Source organism: Meriones unguiculatus, chromosome X (assembly GCF_030254825.1).
Source record: "Meriones unguiculatus strain TT.TT164.6M chromosome X, Bangor_MerUng_6.1, whole genome shotgun sequence".
Lineage (NCBI taxonomy): Eukaryota > Metazoa > Chordata > Mammalia > Rodentia > Muridae > Meriones > Meriones unguiculatus.
In genome coordinates this window covers 129431904-129455047 of record NC_083369.1, presented here as the reverse complement: position 1 = coordinate 129455047, position 23144 = coordinate 129431904, and the positions used below count along the sequence as shown (strand labels likewise).

Sequence of the window (23144 nt, the reverse complement as noted above, 5' to 3'; positions counted from 1 at the left end):
TATTTCTGAGTTCCATGTTATAGATTCAACCAACCATGGTTTTAAAATGTAGTTAAGTTCACAATGGTTGCATCTGTACTGTACATGCACGGGCATACTTTTCCTATTATTATTCCCTAAACTATAAGAGTGTAATAACAACCTGTACCATACCAGGTATTAAAAATCATCTAGAGATCATCTGAAGTGAACTGGAGGAATCATATGTCTGTGCAAATAGCATGCTATCTGACATATAGGACATAATCATTTGTGGATTCTGGTATTCCTTAGGGCTTGAGAACCAATACCACATTGCCAAAGTGACAAAATCAGATGTTCTACTCTAATCCCTAGATCTAAATTAAACAGACTAGTTTCATAAAGAAGAAGCTGAAGGATACCTTTCCAAGGCTTAGGACATAAAAAACAAAAGATAAAAGGAAAAAAAAGGCAAGGTCTGGACTGGGGAGTATCACCTTTGAGTTACACTTTAAATGCTTGGAATACTATCAGTAGTAGGCTTAAATACTTTCATGCCAATTATATTGAAGGTAACAAAATCCACACAAAACAGAACAAGAAAAAAAAAGGTTAAACTAAGATAACAGTTGTAAAGCTGCCAAGCTAGGGCAGACCCCAGTAAACTTTGGGGCTTATAAACCATGACAATTTACAGCTGGAATGACAGAAGCAGCCACTACTCCCAGCCTGTCAGTTTTAGAATGTCTTACTGAAATCACTGGAGAGCTTTGATCTTATCTTTTTCACTCAAATTAATTAAGAACTATAAATTCTAAATCAACTCTAGGATAAGAAGAAAAAAGTCATTTCCAGAACTCAATAAGTCTTGTGCTTGTTTCCTTCCTTCACTCCAAAATTGTTAAGTGTTTTTCCTCACAGATTCTTCTGTGTATTACAGGTGGTAACCATGTTCTTTAAATAAAAGAAGATGTCTGTTAAAACATGTCTAAATATATTTTCAGCAATAATGAAAATAAAAATTGAAAACGAGTTATTTCCAGGACATCTAAGACATATCAATTTATAATTTATACTATACTTCCCAAAGAAAGGCACTATTTTTCAAACTTGCAAACTACCAATAACTAAAACCCACACCTTCCCACAACTTTTTTCTCTCTTAAGTTTTCCTTTATTTAATGGAGTGGTATCATGCTTTCCACTAATATTTTATCTTTATTTAATAACCCTTAAGGAAAAGAAGTCCTTCAAACTGTTCTCCATTTGATAGCAAATTAATTTCAAACTTTATCCAATGATATTAAAATAGTATGCTTTTGATTTTTAACTCCCCAGTTTCAAGTGATTATTTTCCCAATGTGTGTATATGTGTATCTAAGTCAATGGTTTACTGATTATCAAAAGGAGAGTATGCTAAAACTGTTCCATGTCTCAAAAAACAAGCAAACAATTTTTTTGACATTGTTTTAGAAAAACAAGAAATGGAAAATAAAAAAAAAAAAAAGGTATAATCCTAAGCTATGGAGCAATAAGGCTTTAGAAATCACAGCCTAAACCAGAGATCAGCAATCTGATTTTGGAACCAGGTTTAGTCCACTGCCTTTTGTTGTTGTTGTTTGTTTGTTTGCTTATTTTTGAAAGTAAAGTTTTATTGGCACCCAATAAGCCCGTTTTCTTATGTATCAACCAAAGACACCTTTTGCACTATAATGAATGATAAGACTAGTCAAGGAAGTGACTACCTAACTTTCAAAGCCGAAATATTTACTATCTGATCCTTTGCAGAAATCGTTTGCTAAGCCACACTCTAAAATGTCATGGATATTTCAAGAAAAAATTTAAGTTTAATGCCCTCAAAGTGGCTGCCATTTTTAAAGACTTCTAATCATGAGAAAATATTAAGTAGAAATTAAAAGCTAAGTCAAATGTGTGCCACCACCACCACCAAAGCCAGTGACTCCTCTCTGACGATGTTCATCTCTGCTCTGGGTGAGCATACCTCCCCTATAGTGTCAGTCTGAGAGCCCGCATCACAAAACTGTTGAGGGACAGCAGAGTCACCAAGTGTGCCTATGTTGTGAGGAAAATCTTGTAGCGTGTCCATAATGGAGCAGCTATTCTTGAAGCTGTCAGTAAGCTTGGCCAGGCTCTGGAAAAGAAAGAGTAAAACAAGCTCTGTGAGTGGAGATGACGTACTTTCTTCCTTTAGAATCAACTGTTTCTTTCTGGTTCAAAGTGGTCTACAACCTATGAACAGAGAGGTCTCTCACCCTACTCCCCATTAGCATTAAAATTTTACAAAAACATCCTTTTCAGTGCACATAATTTAAATAAAACTGTTAGTCATTTAAGTAAAAGAGAAACTGAATCCTGGTAACATAGTCATGGTGCCATTGTTACTGCTTTTTTAAGCCTGTGTGCTACTTTTTTTTAAGATTTATTTATTTATTATTTATACACTATTCTGCCTGAATATATGCCTACACACCAGAAGGCACCAGATATCATTACAGATGGTCGTGAGCCACCACATGGTTGCTGGGAATTGAACTCAAAACCTTTGGAAGAACAGTCAGTGCTCTTAACCTCTGAGCCATCTCTCCAGCCCCCTGTGTGTTTCTTAATTAAAAAAGCATTCCTATCCCAAATGTCCAGTAACTGGGTCTGACAAAGATGCATGCCACCTCAATTTTTTATACGTAATCCAAACATGAAAACATCTCCCAGAATAGTCTTTTATAACCTGATTTTCACCCATTATGCTACTTGGTCAGAAGTAATCTCCGCTAGCTGCTAGTATGCCCAAAATTATGAGAAGTACACACTCTGGCACATGAAGCTCATTTGTGTTAGAGACATAAAATTGTTTACTCTTTATTTAGGCTTTGGGACCTATTCATTTTAGGCATTGCTGAAAACATCAGAACCAGAAAGCACAAGTGGCAACAGAACTCAGGCAGTTTGCTCAGAACTGAAACAAAGGCTTCTGGGAAGGAGCCAGACATACTGAGTTTCAATAAGATGAAAGAGGTCAGGCAAAAATTAATACACTTACTTAAACATGCTGTGCATGTACACAAAATAGACACACACACACACACATATATATATATATTAGTCATAATTACATATATAGTAAATATATAACATGTAATAAATAAATTACAGATTGGTGGTCAGGCTGAATTTTTTCAGGAGTCAGCCTTGGCTTTACCTGCATCAGGTCCCGTCGCTCCTTCTCGCCTGTAGAAATGGCTTTTTTAATAGTGCGGAGTTCACTCATTATAGCCTGGGCCTCATCCAGTTTGTAGTTGGTGTGAGAAGTTGACATCTTCCGGTCAATTCTGTTTAATTAAAGTCATTCCACATGAGATCATAACATCCTTTTTAAAAAACAATAAATATTCAGAAGTATCACAAAAAGGTGGGAAACAAAAGCAGAGTTTGGGCACAGAATAGTAAAGACTCCATGAAACCTTCCTTCTTTATGGAAAATATAAAGAGCTGAGACCTGAGTAATGGACATTTGTCTTTGCTCCAGAAGGATCCTGTGTAAGGCAGGAAGACCTTATCCTCCACTAAGCAGCAGGCTTGAGTAACAGATGAGATTCGATAGCCCCTCTCTGGGAGGACAACCGACGTTTTTTCATTTTTCTAAGTGTTATCAAATCAGTGGTTCATTAAATACATTCATTAAATACATTCATTAAATAAACTTATGGGTGAGATTTGTGTAGGAAATAACAGGAAGTAATATGTTTCAATAAAATACTTGAACAGAGATTGGAACCTCTTGTGATACTGGGAATTGTTAGGCAGGCACTCTACCATTGCACGTATCATCATCACTCAAAACCTGGAAACTTATGCCCTCTCCATTTATTTTATTCTAGCTATTACTTTGTCACTCTTTTCTATCTTAATGCTTTTATTCAGTCCAAACACCTATCCAACAAAACTTCCTTCCCTTCCTTCTTCTCACCACCCTCTCTCCCAACTTCTGTCTATTTATCCACTCAGTTAACCTATGCACATAAAGGCCTGGCTTGGAGTAGTCAATACAGAACATGAAACAGACTTGGCTCCACCTTTCAATGACATGCAGTCTTGGGAACATGTCCTCTGTCACGTCTCCCTTTGCCTATATCTCTAGCCTAGGAAGCCCTCAAGGCTAAGGAAATGGAGAAACTGGTCCAGACATGGAAAGAATTCCTTCCCTGGAAAGCAGCTACCTTACTCTTCAGGTTCCAAGCCCACCATTACACAGGTTCTGAGCCTAATAGTTTTCCCACAGGTTACCCTGAATGTCTGGATCACTGGTAGTGAGCTCAAACTTCCTGGTTTTCCACTACACAAATGTGGCATCCTGTGAGGAGACACAGAATTCCAGCTCTGTCACTGGAATTCTATGTGGGACCCTAAGCAAATCATCCATGTCTTTTGACGCACTTCCTTGTATCTCAAATGGGAATACTAACAATACTGCTACCCCAGGCCAGGTATAAGATTTAAAGAGAATATGTAAGGAAAGGACTCACCTGGAAGAAGTTCTAGAATGTAATGTTTGTAATAATGATTGTTATCAGGATAGTAAAACTACTTACTCATTGGAGAAAAGATATTAACTTGCCAGTTTTACTATTTTATTATTATTAATAAATTTTTTTTGTCATAGATGTCACAATGCAAAGCAAAGCATAGCTCCAAAGCTGACCTGACCTATTGGTATCCTTGGAACAGAAGAGTAAATACAGAAGCAAGAAACTGAGTCCTGGATGAAACAGTGCAATAGAACCAGTGAGGATTTCTATGATACCGATCAACTACTGTGAACATTTATGAAGACAGAGCCTAAGTCCTTTCCCTTACAAAACATACAGCATTGGACCCCACATATTGCATGATTACACTCTTAAATCCAATCACAACTTGACTCCACAGCCATTTCCATAATGGGTCAATTATACCCTATAAGTTTCTCAAATATACATTTCTACAAAGCAAAATTATTTAGTTATACATTATTTAATTTGATGTATTTTTAAACTATAATGCTCCATGCTAGAAGTTAATTGAATAAATTGTAATAAATAAATAAGTGAAAAGAAAAGTTAAGTTATATGAGCATGAACTGATGTTTTGGCAGTAAGGTATTGTAATTCTTTTTTTTTTTTTTTTTTTTGCCAGCTGGTATTGTAATTCTTTGTCCTCAAAAGATTCCTACTTTGGCTCCTTCACAACACCTCATCCAACTGATTGAGATGTTTAGCTTTAACGTTATAGCACCTTGATGGTTGTCATGAAATTTAGCAGTAAAATATGAAAAGTTCTGTCAAATGTGGTATATATGGCAGTTGCCAAGCACGTGATGCCTTAGGATCACAAGTTTAAGGCCAGCTTTGGATACACAGAAAAACTGTGTCTTAAAACAAAATGTTTGTGTTTGTGCATGCACATGTGCATGTGTATTTCCCCAGCATAGTATCAGCTAGGTATTAAAAAAAAAAAGCCAATTGCAAAAATGGTAACAGCAGGTATAAAAACCTCTTGTACATTTTCTAAATTCTTTTGTCCTAAAAAGCAGTTCCCCTTCTGCCAAAATGGCTGACTTTTTCACTCACTACAAGTACCCTGACCCATATGTTGAGTGTGATATTGACAAAAGTTTCTACCCTATACTTTATTACTGATAATAGCTTCACAACAAAAATCAATGTCGTGGACTGAAGTTTTACAGAGGGGATGTTGTTAAACTAAATGGTGTGATAGACAGGGAGCCTGGAAACACCTTAAGTTTAAGGCTGGAATAGATAGTGAGTTTCAGGCCATCCTGAGATACAGAGTGATATCTGCTTTTCAAAAATAAATGCATATAAAAACTCCAGCCAAATTCACATGACTACTCAATTATTTTGTCTTTTACAAAATAACAGTATATTCCACTTCATATAGAAAGTCATAATAACCGCCAAAGAACTACCTAATTTTTTTAGTTTTATTATTAAGAGTGCTAATCATTGTTTGCTTCAGGATGGCTGAGTAACTTGCTGAAGGCTACAGAGCTTGTAGGAAGTGCAATGAGAAAGACAGGCAAGGCTCTTCCTATCAGTACTCATCTTCTTTATCACTAGGCTAACAACATACTCAAAGCCAATTGCTCCAACTGCCCACTGTGTCAAACCAGAAAACTACTCATATGCCCAGTCAAATGTTGCCCCCAAACCCTCTTCATATATATATATATATATATATATATATATATATATATATAAAATATATATATATATATTTATCAAAGCAGATGCTGAGACTCTTAACCAAACTTTGGGCAGAGTGCAGGGAATCCTATGAAAGAAGGGAGGAGAGAGTGGGACCTGGAGAGGTCAGGAGCTCCACAAGGTGAGCAACAGAACCAAAATATCTAGGCACAGGAGTCTTTTCTGAGACTGATACTCCAACCATGGATATAACCTAGAACCCCTGCTCAGATATAGCCCACGGCAGCTCTGTATCCAAGGGAGTTCCCTAGTAAGGGAAAAAGGGACTGTCTCTGACATGAACTCAGTGGTAAGCTCTTTGACACCCCCCCCACACACACACCGAGGAGGGAGCAGCCTTGCCTGGGCACAGAGGAAGACAATGCAGCCAGTCCTGATGAGACCTGATAGGTTACAGTCAGATGGAAGGGGAGGAGGACCTCCCTTATCAGTGGACTTGGAGAAAGGAATGGAAGGAGATGAGGGAGAGAGGGTGGGATTGGGAGTGCGTGAGGGGGCTACAGCTAGGATACAAAGTGTATAAACTTTAATTAATACAAAAATAAAAATCTAATTAAAGAAAAACAAAAGAAGTAATCTAAGGGGAAAAAAAAGGCAGAACAGACACCAGTCAGATAAGAAACCCCATGCAGGCAAGAGCTATTCCAGAGATGTTTATAATCAATCTCATGTCATACTGCCCTAAGGTTTCCAGTTTTGCTAATCAATTGAAGATACTGGTAGCATTCACTAGCAGAAGAAGGATAAAGACTAACACCGTAAACCCCCGTCTTGGAGAAAAAAAATTATATATATATATATATATATATATATATATATATATATATATACCAGTTCTCTATAGGTACACTATGTTAATACCACAGATTAAAACACCAAAGAATAAATATTTTTGTTACAACCACTACATTTTACATTAGCAGTTCTAGAAAGGATCTTGAATGAATATCAGGAAATTTCTGGCACCTTGCTACCAACAATAGGTCCTGTGTGGATGCTAGGTATGTCCCATCACTGGAAACATGCTCCTTTTGTTTCCACCCCATTTCTGTGTGTCTTACTGCTATCTGAGTACTGCTAGAAGGGGGTTACACAGGCTGTACCTTATGTTCATGTTACTGGGATATTGTTAATGGAACCATACTCCCTGTTCAGATTTTTATTCTTTTCTGGACTGCTAAATCCTCAGAGAGAAAGTGCTAACTCTCTTATGTAGTAACGCTTCACTGTGACGTCAAGTAGTCTGGAGCATGTAGTCACTCTTATTTAAGAAGACAGAAAGGTGTAACTATATCCATTCTACCTCAACTGGGAGGATCCTTAATCAACTGTAAGGCTGAATGGCTCATAGAATGGTAAGAATGGACCTAGTAGAAATGGGTTGTTAGACCACTTAGTGGACACCCCTTTGGTAATATGAATAGCAGACAGACGTAAGTAACAGGACTTAAACTCATGGCTCAAATAAAACAGAATTCAAAATGTAGAGAAGAAGAAAATGAATGAGAAGATAATAAGAAGGTAATGAGTCCAATTTACAGATAGCCCTAATATCATGGCAGCCCAGGAAAACATTTTGACTAAGGATAATTTTCCCTTTCTCAGAGGGTCCCAGCATTCAAGGATGAAGTGAACTATATGACAGGTAGTAGAGACAGTAACCTTAGTCACTCCCATAGCACCCAGACCAGGGTCCATTTATTAGGTCATTAAATAACACACTATCCATTGTTTTAAACCAAATGAATCCAATTTGGGGTAAGCATGTAATGAAGAGTTTGTCACTTTCAAGAGGATGGCTCATCAAGGATTTAAGCAAAATGTCACTTGTCCCAGAGACCCACAGAAAAGAAAGATGAATTTAGGTAGCAACTGCCAGTAGTAAAAGCAAGTATCCCAGGCATGCTGAGAGCCAGCATCGTGGTTATGGGGCTGACATGAATGAATGAGGATGAATCTAAGGGGTAAAGAGGTTGGTCCAGGAAGCTAATTCATTGTGTCTAGCTTATAGTCTAGGGGAGAGAGAAGGCCACCTGAGAGTCTTAAGCTGAGGAGACATTTAAAAAGAATCTCTGTGATTACTCACAAGAATCATGAATCACAATAGTGTCTCAACTCAGTATTATCAGAGTAGAATCCATGAGAGGGATTGTATGCCAGGTGTGGAAATATCACACCATAAACAACAGATGTGGTAACAAGGGGATCAGGGCAGCATTCTGGATATCACATCAGTGTCAAGGACATTTCATTGTTAGGCAGATAAAGGCTTCAATGGGAGAAAGCTGCGTTAAGTGGGCTTCTCAGCCAAGACAGTTCAGAATCTAGTACAAAGTTCACTTTAGATCTCCAAACAGGGTACTACCAAGAGGACTCTGCCCATACCTGTGAGCACGTGCAGCCTATTCTTGTGTTTTGTTCATTCCAGAAACAGTCTTCAATTTCTGTATCCTTCTATGTGTCTCTGGACACTAGCAATGAGTCACATTAATATGATTTTCAAGTTAAGTTTCAAAATCTTGTAAGCAAGGGAGTCTAATCTTTCACTGAAGAAGCTCACTTAAGGCTTTCTTTCAGGACAAATGAAATCAAGTCTTTGCACTTTCTGAATACAAGTGAATAATTCCCTTAAATGCTCTCATTCACCAATTACATAGGCAAAAATGGCATAGCTTTCAACACATTCTATTGGCAAAGCCATGGAGAACATAAATGTTCATGTCAACTGGTAGGGAGACAACATGATGCAGCTGCTGTAAGAAAATTTGGCAATATACAATATATAACAAATACATTCATCCTATGACCACCCAAACCAACTTTAGGCACTTATCCTGAAAGATACAAATGTACAAAGAAAGGCAGAAAGCTTATGATTATTATTATGCATGGCTATAGAAAGCTACCAAACTCAGAATGCACTGAAAATCTAGCCAAATCAAGAACTGAAATCTAAAATCCGGGAAACTATATAGGACACACAAATTCTTTTCCTGAGCGAATCAGTTAGCAGAAAGCAAAAGAAGAAGCACAGATGTAACAGATGCAACAAACAAATGTATTGTGAGGGCCTCATTGGAGACAAACAAAATGAGGAAATATGCTCAGTGCTGATTGGTGCCTAGTAAGTGAGATATTATCACTCAAATTACATTACAAAAAAGTGTACAGCTTTAGAAAAAAGATTGATCAATTACACGATATTTGGAGATCTGTTTTAATAAGAGCTTAGGGAATTAGACAGGACTACATATTTGCCAAGATTAATAGGAGGCTTTCATTCTTTCTACTTTTATTTGTCTTCTAACACTAAAAGCTTGCATTTCTCTCTATGTGTGTGTGTGTGTATATATATATATATAACTTTATCATTAACCCAGAGATTATATCCCATGCCAGCTCCCCTCCACAAATATTTGCAGCATATATAGATTATACTTTTAAATACAAAAGTTTCTTTTTCCCTCCCTTGGACTCAAGCATAATGATGGATTCCTTCCTAGCCAGGAAATTCACCAAGGTAAACAAGTTAAGTTTAAAATGTTTTAAGTGGCCAAACTCCTATTGAGTTGCTTTGCAATTTCTGGGAAGCAAGAACTGCAGACAATTTTTGGAGGAAAAACTAAGACTATCACCTTAAATTGTGGTAATTTGAACAAACAAACAAACAAATGTGTAAGTTTCATTTTTATGTATAATATATTATTATGTTATAATAATATAATAATGTGCTGTCTGGACTTAGAGTCAGGACTTACTATAACAGTAAGAAGATAATATTTTCCCTAAAATTTCTCAAGGAACAATACAAATGTGCACAATTTGATTCAAACATAAATGACCAATCTTCAACAACAGAAAATTAATTAGGTTGTAAAAATCTCATAGCCTGTGGAACTCAGGGCAAGGTACAAGCTTGCTTTTTACTTCCAAAAAACTTTAAGAGTGATATAAGTTTCTATTCTTTCTCTTTTTTCCTGAGTGGCCATGTCACAGAATACAGTAAACACATAGTGACAATGTGGCTTCCAACAGAGCAGTAGCAGGCTATTTAAGTAGAGCTCTCTCTGGGAAGCTCTGGAAGGTGTTCAGAGCCTGGCCCACTAGTAAGGCCCAGAAAGAAAGTAAGCCTCTTAGGACCAAAGCTAGGCCCAGAATCTCCCCAGATACTTCTTGACATCCCAGGGAACAGTGGGTACCTTCATGAGTTCTAGCAGGCATGGAGACCCTCCCTCTAGCAAGAGGCAAGTTTTCAATGACTTCTCCCAAGTATGGACTCTTGCTAAGGCAAGCAGAAACTAACTAAAATCACCATAACTCTCTCTTCTAGGACTCCAATTCATATTTCATATCACCATCAGGCATGAAATTAAGCCTCTCCTTGTGCTCATTCATACTACATAGCAGGAGAAATAAAGGCCATCTCCTATCCTCGAGCCACTTACAACTACACCAGGTAGACCACTTCCCAACAAGGCCAAGGGGAAGTCCATTTCCCAGTTCCCACCATATTTTATGTTTTAGATTATGTTCAGTCTTAACCGGACATTACAAACTTTGTATTCAAAATGGGAAATTGGCTATCCACAATGAGCCAGGAGATATTGGGCAGCAAGCACAGCAATCCCCAGTAAAAGCCATAGCCTCCAGAAAAAAAAAAAGCACAGAGTTTGGCTCCCTTGTGAGCTTGGGGCTGCTATACACTCTCAGATTCTTTCTGAACACTAGTCATCTTCTTCAGTACATCTTCAAGTAAAAAATGAAATGACTGCTACTTCTAGCATAAACAGAGCTCACCAGATTAGCAAGTAACATAGAGAAAAGCTACCAGTAGCAAAGGGTATTGAAAGCAGGTAATCAAACTCCTATTCAACTACAGAGCCCAGGAAACTTTCGATAATCTATCAGACCCAATTATTAGTTTACCTTTATTCTTTATTCATCTTTTAGCAGAGTAGCCACAACACAAATGGAAGCATCCTAGAAAGGGTTGGGATGACCTGGAGGCTTTCTGGATGATGGGGGTGGTAGGGGATAAAGAGCCAGCATCACTACACCAGGGAACACTGTATCAAGTGGACCAAATGAGCAACAAAGCCAGTAGCCAGGGAGCACACAGTGACAATGCAACTTCCAACAGAACAGCACTAGAGAAGAAGCTTGATTTGCTTAAGAGAAACTCTTAAAAAGCAGAACAAAAACAGCTGTGCTAACTGACTGGTGCTAATTAAAAGAATCTCAGATTGCAGAAGCAAAACACAGGCAGACCACACAAACAGACCACTCAGTGCTAATAAAGAACAAAGGGAAAATGACTTTAAAAGAGCTCCGATGGCATTATGCTGATTGGCTTATCAAAACCCACCTGCAGGGGTCATGCCCATGATTCTCTCTCAGCCATGTAAGGATACAGTGTAAAGGTGATTATCTACAAGTCAGGAACTGGGCCCTTTCTAGGAATAAACTCAGCTTTCTAGATTTCATGCAGAATTACGGAAATAAAAGACTGTTCTTCAAGCCACCCAGCTGACCTTATTTTGTTATTAGCAAAATAAGGCCTTATTAGCAGGCAGAATGGCTAAGACAATCATGTAAAGAGGAAAAACATAGACATGCAAAAGTTTAAAGCACAGGCCAAGATTAGCTGGTAGAGCCAGTCTCTGAAAGGACTCTCAACCAGTAAGTCTACATTACTCTTTCTTAAGAAAACAAGATCTTTCAAGCTCCACCATTACCACCTCTAAAATACTCACTCTTTTTGTTCACTTAATGTGCTGATTTAATACAATTTACTAATTATAAGAAATTCCTCCTCAAACTCTTTGTAAGAATACAGTTCTAACTACAAAGGCAAGAAAAGGAGGAAGTCTTGTTGATGGTGCCATCCAGCAGTACTTTTTGTGATAGGAATCTATATAGCCTATTCTGCCCAATGTGTAGCCACTAGCCCTGAGATTCTATTTGACAACATCTGTACCAGTGGTTCTCAAGCTGTGCATCACAACACCTTTGGCAAACGTCTACCTTCAAAGATATTTACATTATAATTCATAACAGTAGCAAAATTACAGTTATGAGGTAACTGTACATAAAATAATTTTATGGTTGGGGGTCACTACAACGTGAGGGCTTGCCGCAATAGGAAGGTTGAGAACCACTGGTCTTGACACATTTCAAGTCGCCACAATGGGAGTTGGATGCTATTGACAGCTGATGGATAGAAGGCAAGGATGCTATACAGCTTCCTTGGTATGCAGGATGTTCTACATCAAGAGCCATCTAGACCAAAATATCACTATTTGTTCTGGTAGGGAAAACATGTCCTACCCACATGTGACCACTGAGAACTTCATGAGTGACTACTAACACTGAGGAACTAGATTATAATTTCATTTCAATTATTTTTGGAAATTAAAAAAATTAAGAGAAACTAAGAAAATCCTGAATTGAAAGGCAAATTGTCATTCATGTCTTCAGCAGTATAACTATAGAAAAGTATATATAAATATAAAAAGAAGGTTTTGTTTCTCAAGTATTTTCATTTAAAGAAATAAGGTCTCTTCATGGAAAAGATTCAAATATTTGATATAAGAAAATAGTGAACATAAAGAAAAGCATAAAATGAAAGTCTTAAGGCTTTTGGACATGACATGTCTAAGGAACAAATGTGTCAGAAAAAAAAATCTCATGCAAGTAACTCACTCTTGTAAGGTCTCCACACCCTTTTCTTTGTATTGCAGCTCCTGCTTCATTTGGGTCAGCTCTCGTTTTAATCTGGAAAGCTAAAAACATTTTTTTTTCAAATGTAAGCAGTGATTAGTTGTTTATATACCAGTCATTCAAGTTCTTCCTTAGCTTTCAACTGCTTGGATCATTCACTCTCCACTATGCTAGGAAAACTGCCTTGCTTAGACTTAAAAAAAAAAAAAAAAAAACCAATCCTGAGGAGTGCTGTGAAATAATGTCTTCTGGACACAGCACGTTATTGCACTTACGAACTCACAGTAACTGGGGCTACCTGCCACAAGACCTGCACAAAATCAAACCAGCCAAAATTCCAGATGGGGAAGTGGCTCCCTCACTGAGGAGTTCTTAGTAGTTAATTGCTGATTAGAAAGGAAAAAAATAATCTTTTTGAGATGTGACAACATCTTTGTGACAATATTTTTGAGGCTTCTCATGCTCCAGCAGATACTCTCATATCTACACATATATGAGCAATACTAATTGGAGTTAGGTAACCAAAAAATAAAGAAAAAAAGGAAAAGGACATAAGGTTGGAAAAGGGGCCTGTTGGGAGGATAGGGAGAGAGATGGAGGAAGCTGGAGGGAGGAAATGGGTGATGGGTATCATCCTATGTAAATATATACATGTATGAAGTTCTCTAAAGAATAATTTAACCCCCCAAGGTTAAAATGGGGGTTCCCTACCATGGGGGCTCCCTACCACATCACAGGATCTGGTGACAGGTTCTATTCAAGTAGGGAATTGTAAGTACTTATTTTTTGAGGGTAACAATGTGAATATTTTATCAATTTCCCTTGTACTTACTCCTCATAGATGGCACCAAGGATACTTGCAGCCTCTGATTATCTGAACCTCAACCCCCTGATATGGTTCATTACACAAAGTCTAAACCTATTCTACTTTGCCATCAAAGTACAGTGAGAAATAGGCCTACAAATTTGTAAGTTTACAAAGCTCCCCAGGTGGTTTTCTTTGCTGTGGTAGAACATGAGAACTAAAACACACAGCCTAGTTTATGGAATTGCACACCAATAAAAGAGAAGGCCTCATTACCAAGATGTTTCCTGAGCTTTGTCACAAAACAATGCATGGGCCCTTTCTGAGACAACCAGTTGGGCAAAGGTTTAAAGGGATGAGCCGAGGTGTCACTTGAAGAATATAAGTGTCACCAAGGAAGGATCAGAATCCTTCTGATAAAGCACTGCTATAGGAGCTGGCCCTTTGGGACTAGTAACCCAAGGAGAACAACAGCTACCAAGACTCAAAAGTGGTATACTAATGGCACAGAGAAACAGCCCTATGACACTAGGTCCTGATATCATGCCATCTTCTGAAATGCTTGGATAGTCTATATTATAAAACAGGCAATGGATACTGGCTACTTTTGTCTGATGAGCAATGGAATTAAAATAAAACATTATTTTTTTCTGTCATTGCAAAACAAGTGAAAAATAACACAAAATGCAACAATAATTCAGGAAATAAACATCTTACCAATTTCCTGTTGTCAGACATACTGATGGTCATACAATGAATCATGATAATTATTGTTACAAAAAAAAAAAAAACATACAGTGCTTCTAGTTGTGAAAGCCCTTGTTTTACTTACCCTATCCCGACGACTTGCTATTTCTGCTTTAATTTGGTGTGGATCATACTTCGTATTAGTTGAATATGCAGAGAAGGCTAAGAAAATGAAAATATTTTGTTTTATAATACAATTTTTAAAATAAATGGACAAAAGGAACTTCTGATTCACCACACTAATAACTTACTCTTAGTCTGGGATTTACACAGGGCACTGACTCTTAAATAATCAACATCTCACAGCCTCAAAGATTTTTGCATTAGGATTTACTACATGGTCACATGACACAAGCTACAGGTAAATAAACTGTTAACTTCTACTGCAAATCTATAAGGGTGAAAGCCCACATAGACACCAGGGAGAAAGGATTACAGTATGAAAACTGTTCTTTCTTTGTTACTTTCTTTCCCATATAAACACAGAAGAAACTGAAGAACAGACTCATGTTAACTATTGTTATTGTCCATGGTTGCTTGTCAAAGGATTTTTTTCTTTATTGTCTTTGAATCTATACTCTCCAGATGGATAATTGTTGTTGACATGAGAAAGGAAAAAAAAAAAGCAACACTAAAGTAATAAAATTAAAAGGAAGCTAGTTTTCTAATTTTGTCAAAATCTAGTTACTATGTCAGTCTAACCAGATTAAAGGCTGTATACCCTCAATTTACTTGTTCCCAGGAAACTGAAGATGTTCACATTTGACTTTCAGTATGTTTGGATTTTTGGCTAAAATAAACCCATAGATTATGTATGTGTTATGCATGTGATTTAATCCTTTTTTATTTTATTTTTATAGTGATCACCTATTTTTATTTTTAATTTATTTTTAAATTTATTACAATTTATTCACTTTGTATCCCTGCTGTAGTCCCTTCCCTTGCCCCCTCCCAATCCCATCCTCCCTCCCTCCCTCTTCTCCTCCTATGTCCCTCCCCTAGTCCACTAATAGGGGAGGTCTTCCTCCCCTTCCATCTGACCTTAGCCTATCAGGTCTCATCAGACTGTCTGCATAGTCTTACACTGTGGCCTAGTAAGGCAACTCCCCACCCCTCAGGGAGAGATGATCAAACAGGCAACCACTGATTTCATGTCAGAGACAGCCCCTGTTCCCCTTACTAGGGAACCCACTTGGAGGATTTAATGCTTTTTAAAGACACGATGTTATTAGTATGTCTACCCAATACCTGGAGTGAATAAGCCCCATTTCTGTCCCCACAAAGCTGCAAGTCCAATCTTGCATTCTAGTGGTTGAAACAGCCAGTAGCTGTTTCTCCTCTCTCCCCCTTCTCTCACCTCTCTACACTGTTTTTCCCTTCTGTTTCTATCATATTTGTTTAGATACCGAAGGTTTGGTGGTTTGTACTATGGTGACTTTGTATCTATTGTCTTCCTTAGTTCCATGGTCTTCATCTGTGAGTCAACTTACCCAAGCATCATCAGACTTCTGTGATTTCAGTACCTATGACTGTCCCTCTCATAGTTAACTTAGATGCTCACAGCTAGAATTTAATTCAAGATCCTTTCCTCACTTTATATTTGAAAGGACAGCTTAAAACCATCAAGTAGCTTACATAGCAAGATTATTTAAAACTTCAATTAGAACCACATCCAAAGTTAATTTGAGAACTTCAGAGCTCCTATTTTAAAAACAACTGTATGGAAAATCTACTATTTAAGCCCCATTTAGTCAGAACTTCAAACAACTGAATCTACTGTAAATAAATATCTGGAAGAGTGCAAATGTCTGACAGCTTTATCTCAAACCGTCTTATACTTAGAATTGTGATCTCTCAAGGACATGAAGAAAAAAAATAACACAATTCTTAGTTAGGTATGGTGGCTCATGTATGTAATCCAGGACTTGGGAAGCTGAGTCAAGAGGACCACTTTAAACTGAAGGACAGTATGGGCTACACAGTGAGACCCTGTAACAAACAAGAACAAAATCTACAATCCTTAGGCTATGAATACAGATCATTTGTAGAAAACTTCATAGCATACACAAAGTCCAGTATTTAACCAACATGAGTCCCACACCCACCCTCACACCACCAGTATTCTGTCTTAGGTAAGAATTGCTATTTCCGAATTCTACAACTTTCAATGTTACCCAATTCATAGATTTTATTTAAGATCAACAATGACTGTTATGGCTCAAACAATGTTATTTTAAAATTTTCTAAATGGTATGTGTATGGGTGTTTTGCCTGGATGTATGTCTGTATACCATGGAGTGCCTGGTACCTCTGGAGCCAGAAGAGGGTATTGGATCCCTCGGAACTGGAGTTACAGATGCTGTGAGGCATCAAGTGGGTGCTGGAAGTCAAACCTGGGTTCTCCAGAAAAGCAGCCAATGTTCCTAATTGCTGAGCCCTCTCTCTAGTTCCTCAAAAAAATGTCTTCTTTTTTCTTTCAAAGACTGGGTTTCTCTGTGTAGCGTTGGCTCTCCTGGACTTGCTTTAAAGACTAGGCTGGTCTTGAACTTACAGAGATCTGCCTGCCTCTGCCCCCCTGAGTGCTGGGATTACAGGTATGCACCACTGCGCCTGGCTCTCAAACAATGTCTTAACAGGCAAAAAATTATTTATAGAAAATTTCCACATCACGGCTCAGGAAATGGCTTAGTGGGTAAAGTACTTACTAGACAAGCATCAAGAAACATCTAACTTTAAATCCCCAGAATTCACATGAAGCCAGGCAGAGTAATGCACATCCCTAATCCCAGTGTTCCTACAACAAAATGAGAGGTGGAAACAGAAGATTCCCCAGAGGCTCTTGGGTCAGCTAACCTGGCACACACAGATGTGAAAAAAACAAGATGACCTGTCTCAAGGAGGAATGCTAAGACCATCATCTAAGGTTGCCCTTTGACCTCCACTTACATGCTCTGTTTGCCCACATTTGCACCTCCCCACAATCTCCACACCAAGCATAACTCTCACTCCCATAACTCCTAAGCTTAAAGACCTTCAGTAAAATAGTTAAATGTAATATGCAAATGAAATAAAGGTCATTATCTCCACCCTTACACGAAAGTTAAACTTGTTAACTTAAATCAGGAGGATGACATGATTAGATAACACTGGGATATTTCCCACTAAAGCTAGAATCTAACCCTACCACTAAAATTCAACAGTATTAAATCTCATATTAAAAACTATTAACAGCAGAGCTGGGGAGAAAGCTCAGTCCGTAAAATACCTGCCACAGAAGCGTAAGGATCTGAATTCAATCTTTAGAAGCTATGTAAAAAGCCAGGCATTATGGTGGGTGTTTGTAATCCCAGTGCTGAGATAGGTGACTCCCTGGGGCTTGCTGCAGACAGACTAGCCTAATCAGTGAGATATTCGGTCTCCAAGAAGTAAATAATAGTAACAACAAGCCAAAGCACCTGAGGAACAATACCTAGGGCCTGGTTTCCACATACATGTGCACTCATACACACCTGAACAAACCACACACACAAAGTGGGTTGGGGAGAGGGGGAAGAGAGAGGAGGGGAAGGGAGGGAAGGAGAAGGAGAGAGAGAGAGAGAGAGAGAGAGAGACTGATTAAGAGAGAGACTGATAAATCACCACCACAAGACTGTTCCTGCCTCTGAAATTTCATAGGAAAAAATTATCAGGAACTTGAAAAATACACAAAAGTTGTGATGGCCACAACATCTCTCTATCCCCACCTCTTGCTTCTCTTTAACAGAACCATAACACTGACAAGTAGTCATAGTCTACATACTTAAGATCTAGATGGTAAGCTCAGTGCAACAACACTACCACTATAGAGGCTCCAGCACTAATAAAGACTCCCAAACCAATCTTGGTAAGACTCCTTTGTCCATGAACTGCTTAGCGTCCAGGCACGAGGGATTAAGTCTTCCATTATCTACAGCTAAAATGATGTGAAAAATGACGCCTTCTACTGCACTAAATCCATTTCTGTTACTCTCTAAAACTTAGAAATTCTATCTCTGAGATGAGGTAAAAGGCAATTCAAGTACCCAAGACTGCGAATATATTTAATCTCTAGATGCTAAGCATAGTTGTGAACACTGGCAAAATTTTAATAGTATAATTCAATTTATAAATAAAATCCTCAGTTCCAGTAAGTCTATCAGAACCACTTTCAGAGTCCAAGGAATAGCTTGGACTCCTGACCCCTTTTCAAAGCACACGTTACATTTATTACAAGACAGCTATCTACCCTATCTCCAATACCAATGTTTACAATAAAGACCAGACTTTCACCTCAAGAACTTTTTCTTGATTGACAGTTCAATGTAAAAAGTCATTAAATAACTCAAGGGATCAAAAAATATAATATTGCTTTGGATGATATAATAATAATGTTATAGCCTTGGCTGGATCACAACAATGCAAACTATTATACCTATTATCACAGAGTCCCTTTCACATGTATTTTATCTATTATCAGAAAATTCTTTGTCAAGGGGAGAAAATGATGGCGTTTCTCTTCTGTAAGGAAAACGAATTTACAGTGACTTGACTTACACTATGCCATCATTCTCAGGGGGAATTACAGCTAGGACTTGAGCTCCTGGGGATTACCTTTCAGTAAACACATACACCGTCCTGTAGCCTTCAGAATTCAGGCTTGCTGACTAACATGTGAGAAAAATGCTGTGTGATATATTTTTCTCTGGCCTGCTCCAACCTGCCTGTGGGAAGGAAAACAAAAGGATGACAGGATTGCCTACAGCTCATCCTAAGCCAGACAAGCAGATGAGAAAACCTTTAGAAGAGTGACGATGGAAGATAGTCTGAGTGGGATGGGCTTGGAGCCTCAGAAAAGAATGTTGGCAGCACAGATGGCTGATAAGGTCAAGCTTTGCCACCACCTGACCAAGGAATCCAGGATGAGTCAGCATGTTCTCATCAGAGATAAGGTTGTCTTTTTCCCAGGCACCCAGAGACACTGGCCGCAGCTCAGCTCATTCTTGGAACCATGATAATAAAGTTACATTCCTGTTGCTAGATGGGAGAAGTCATAGTCAATCTAGGCCATCAGACCTCAACTCAGGAATTACCTAAAGAACTTTAAAGGAACAAGCAATAAAAAATGCCCAACTCCATCCACAGCTAATTAACAGGCAGAAGCAGCTGATAAAAGTACTTCAGGAGACTGAGGCTTTTCCCCATAGTTGACAAGTACTCGTGTAGACTGAGGGAGAGAAACTTTTTTCCGTAAAGAGATAAATATCAATTATGTTTGTTTGGTTCTCTGGGCCATACAGTCTGTCTCAAATACTTGATTCTGCTGTCATAACTGCCATAGACAGTAAATGAGTGAATGGTCATGGCTCAGCTCCAAGGAAATGTTCTTGTAAACACCTGCATTGACAGAATTCAGCCTGCAGGCCTAACATAGTTTAAAGACCTGTGTCTGAGACTACAATTTTGCCCCAGGCAAGAATTTCTTCCAAAGGATCCTGCGAATGGTCACATAGTTCATCTGAATTCATGCAGAAGCTAGAGTTTTACAAGAAGGAGGGAGTAATTACAGAAAAAAAATGCTGAGATAAAGAAAGCATTAATCAGTAAAAGAAAGGCAAACAGAAGAACATGTTGCAATGAAAAATGTAGGAGAGCATTCTGCAAAATGGAGCAGTAGGAAAAAAGAGGGATGTGTTCACTGTAGAACCATTTCATCTCCAGTGGTCTACCAAGCATAAAATAGGACTGTATACCATGGCAGTGAACTCTGGTGCTCATAGACTTGAGGGGAGGGGTGATCTCTGTTCCTGGAGACATGTTTGCTCTAATACAGGAAAGCATCTGAATTTGTTTTAGTAAGGAACAAAAAAGGTCAAGGCTTGGATATTCTTAGATACCAGATGGCCCAACACTGACACAAACTCTTTTCTCTCCAATGAAAAGAGTTTCATTCTGGTGATTATATAGCTCAGGGGTAAATTTGTAAAAGGTGTGGGCAAAATGCACTTCCACTCCTCCAATCCTTTCCACACTCTCCTGTTCCAGCATTAGAAATCGCTGTTACGGTTTGTTTCTATGTTTATCACTGTTGCTTCATTTTCCTGACAATCCGCCATTAAGGATAAATTGTGTCCACAGCATTTAGTTCATACCAACAGCAGGCTCTAAATATCTGTGCAAAAATTGAATGAATGGTCCTATGTGGGCCACAAGAAAGTCAAGAAATAGAAAATACTCTTTCCTATTAGTTGCCTCATGTGTTTTGCATAATTTCCAGACACCTTATTAATTTATAGTCAGTCATTTTCAGATATCTTGAAAATCGAGGAGGGCTGAGTGTGTTTCAGAATTGCAACGAGCACTTCTGAGATGTCTCTTCTTTGTCTAAGACAGAATATGAGAATTGAAGTTTATAAACACTTCTGGGTTCTCATGAGAGCTCTATCATCTCCTGGGTACTTAACCTTAAAGAAATCTTTTATTCCCACTGTTACTGTTTCTAACTCTCCATCCTCTCTATTCTCTCTCATTCTCTTTCTCTCTCGCGCCTTGGGGATTGTTTTTGTGTGTACATGTGCATGTTTGTGTGTATACTGGTATGCATGCATGAGAAGCTCGAGGATTGACTCAGATTTTGTTTCTTAAGCTCCACCTTTTTGTGACAAGCTCTCTCACTGGCTTGCAACTTGCCAAGTAGGGTAGGCTGGCTAATCTGAGACTCCTGAGGGATCCACCTGTCTCTACCTTCCCCAGTGCTAGGATTAAAAACATGTCACCACACCCAGCTTTTTTTTTTTTTTTTTTTTTTTTGCGTTCTGGAGATTGAACTCGGGTTCTCATGTTTACAAGGCAAGCACTTTAAAGACTAAACTATCTCCCCAGCCTTACAGTTAATTTCTTTAGAGAACAATGAATATCACAGCATGTAATTATCAATGGCAATCATACTAACATTTGGGAAATATTAGCTTATTAAATACTGTTTTGCTTTGCTTTTGCTTCAAGTTATTTCAATAGAGAAAGTTAATTACTGGGAAGCAAATCTAGATAGACAGCACTCAGTTTATAGTACTACAGCAAGAAGCTAGCTACCTCCTTGCTTGAACTGACCAGTAGGCATAGCGAGAGCCCACATGGCTGATTGGAGCCAGGTGTGCTATGGATCCAGGCAGAAGCAGCTTGCAATATGGTCCCAGGACCTCTACTGTGGTCTTATAAGATCAAAGACATTTAAGCCAACAGGATCACTGTACTGAACTTTACCCTGTGGCTAGAAAGAATTCAGTTGAGTCATGACTAGCAGGGTTTTCCTCTTTGTAATCAGTAGCTCAGGTTAAACAGAACACTGAAAGGCCTGGTGAAAACCCTAGGGACAGCAGCCACTTGATAAACCACTTGGATTAACTCCTAGATTCCATTCATAGCTGACTTTTTCCCTGGTGAGCTGATAGGCCCCAGGAAGTTCCATTGGCATCTCCAGCCCTTTCCTGAAAACAGACAGGCCCAACTCTGGCCTTCAAGACAGCCTACTCCTGAAGAAGGCACTGGATATAAAAAGTTACTTTTGACAGGTCAGGAGATAGAACCTATTGAACATGTCCTAACAGCACTACAACCACAGAATCATCAGCTGCCTCTACTGGAAACACAGAAGTCCTTTCAAAGACAGTATCTTGAGTCTTTCTAACAGAAGGAAGGAATGTAATTGAGTACAGTTATTTATTTGTCGAAATGTCAAAAGAATGAAAAGCACATGGAAATATGAAAATTGATCTTGTCAGTGCCTCAGCTCCATGGAACTCTAAATAGTGAATAACCTTCCTCCATAGGCTCAGCACCATACTGGAGTGCCCCCACTTACTCTTCACCAAAATGATTACTCTAAGGATATCTATATGTATTTTCAACGTAATACACTGCTGAGTCTCCATGCTCAGACCTAACTAAACTGGTAGTTGCTAGGTCACAGTGTGTACTTTCCCTTGGCTCAGTTTTCTTTTTTCAGTCACTGACAAGAAAGTTCTCTCAATTTGTTTTTTCTGATACATACTCCTTCTCTTTCTTTTTAAAACAAAGTTCGTTTTTAGATTTATTGATTTTATTTTATGTGTACAAGTATTTTACTGTGTTACATGTCGGTGTGCCACATGAGCCTTGTTAGGTTAAAAGAGCGCATGGGATCCTCTGGAAACTGGAGTTTTAGACAATTGTGAGCTGGGAACCAAACCTAGGTCCTTTGCAAGAACAACACGTGTTCTTAACTGTTGAGCCATCTCTCCATCCCATCTATTTCTTTCTTCTAATGTCTGAATTGGTATCCTTTCTTGGGGACATAACCAAAACATGTAACAGATAAAGCACTTAAAGGTTTCTGGAAAGAAATAAAATATTAGGTTGAACATAAAAATAACAACAGCAACAAAACTCCCAATATTCACCTCTTCTTTAACTACAAAAAAGTGCTAATCTTATATGGATTAACCTTGTTTCTGTCAAGTAGCTTTCTGGAAGGTTAAAAATCCCTAAGTATATAACCTCAGACCCAGTTATAAGCCAATGCTTCAACTTGGTGTGATCTTGAGGCTCTAAGTCTGTGTGAACTTCTGCTTGTATGA

The 23144-nt window shown here is 38.4% G+C and overlaps 1 protein-coding gene across 2 annotated transcripts in view; it reads right to left on the bottom strand.

Annotated features, from left to right (window-relative positions):
* The window catches only part of Wwc3 (WWC family member 3), a 110064-nt gene that overhangs the window by 34570 nt on the left and 52350 nt on the right, over window positions 1-23144 (bottom strand). For both annotated transcript variants that reach the window (XM_060375562.1, XM_060375561.1), the window contains exons 4-7: window positions 14600-14676; window positions 12945-13024; window positions 3179-3308; window positions 1964-2113 (exon numbers count right to left, since the gene is read on the bottom strand). In XM_060375562.1, coding sequence (XP_060231545.1) covers window positions 1964-2113; window positions 3179-3308; window positions 12945-13024; window positions 14600-14676 — 437 coding nt within the window. The remainder of the gene's footprint in view (window positions 1-1963; window positions 2114-3178; window positions 3309-12944; window positions 13025-14599; window positions 14677-23144) is intronic.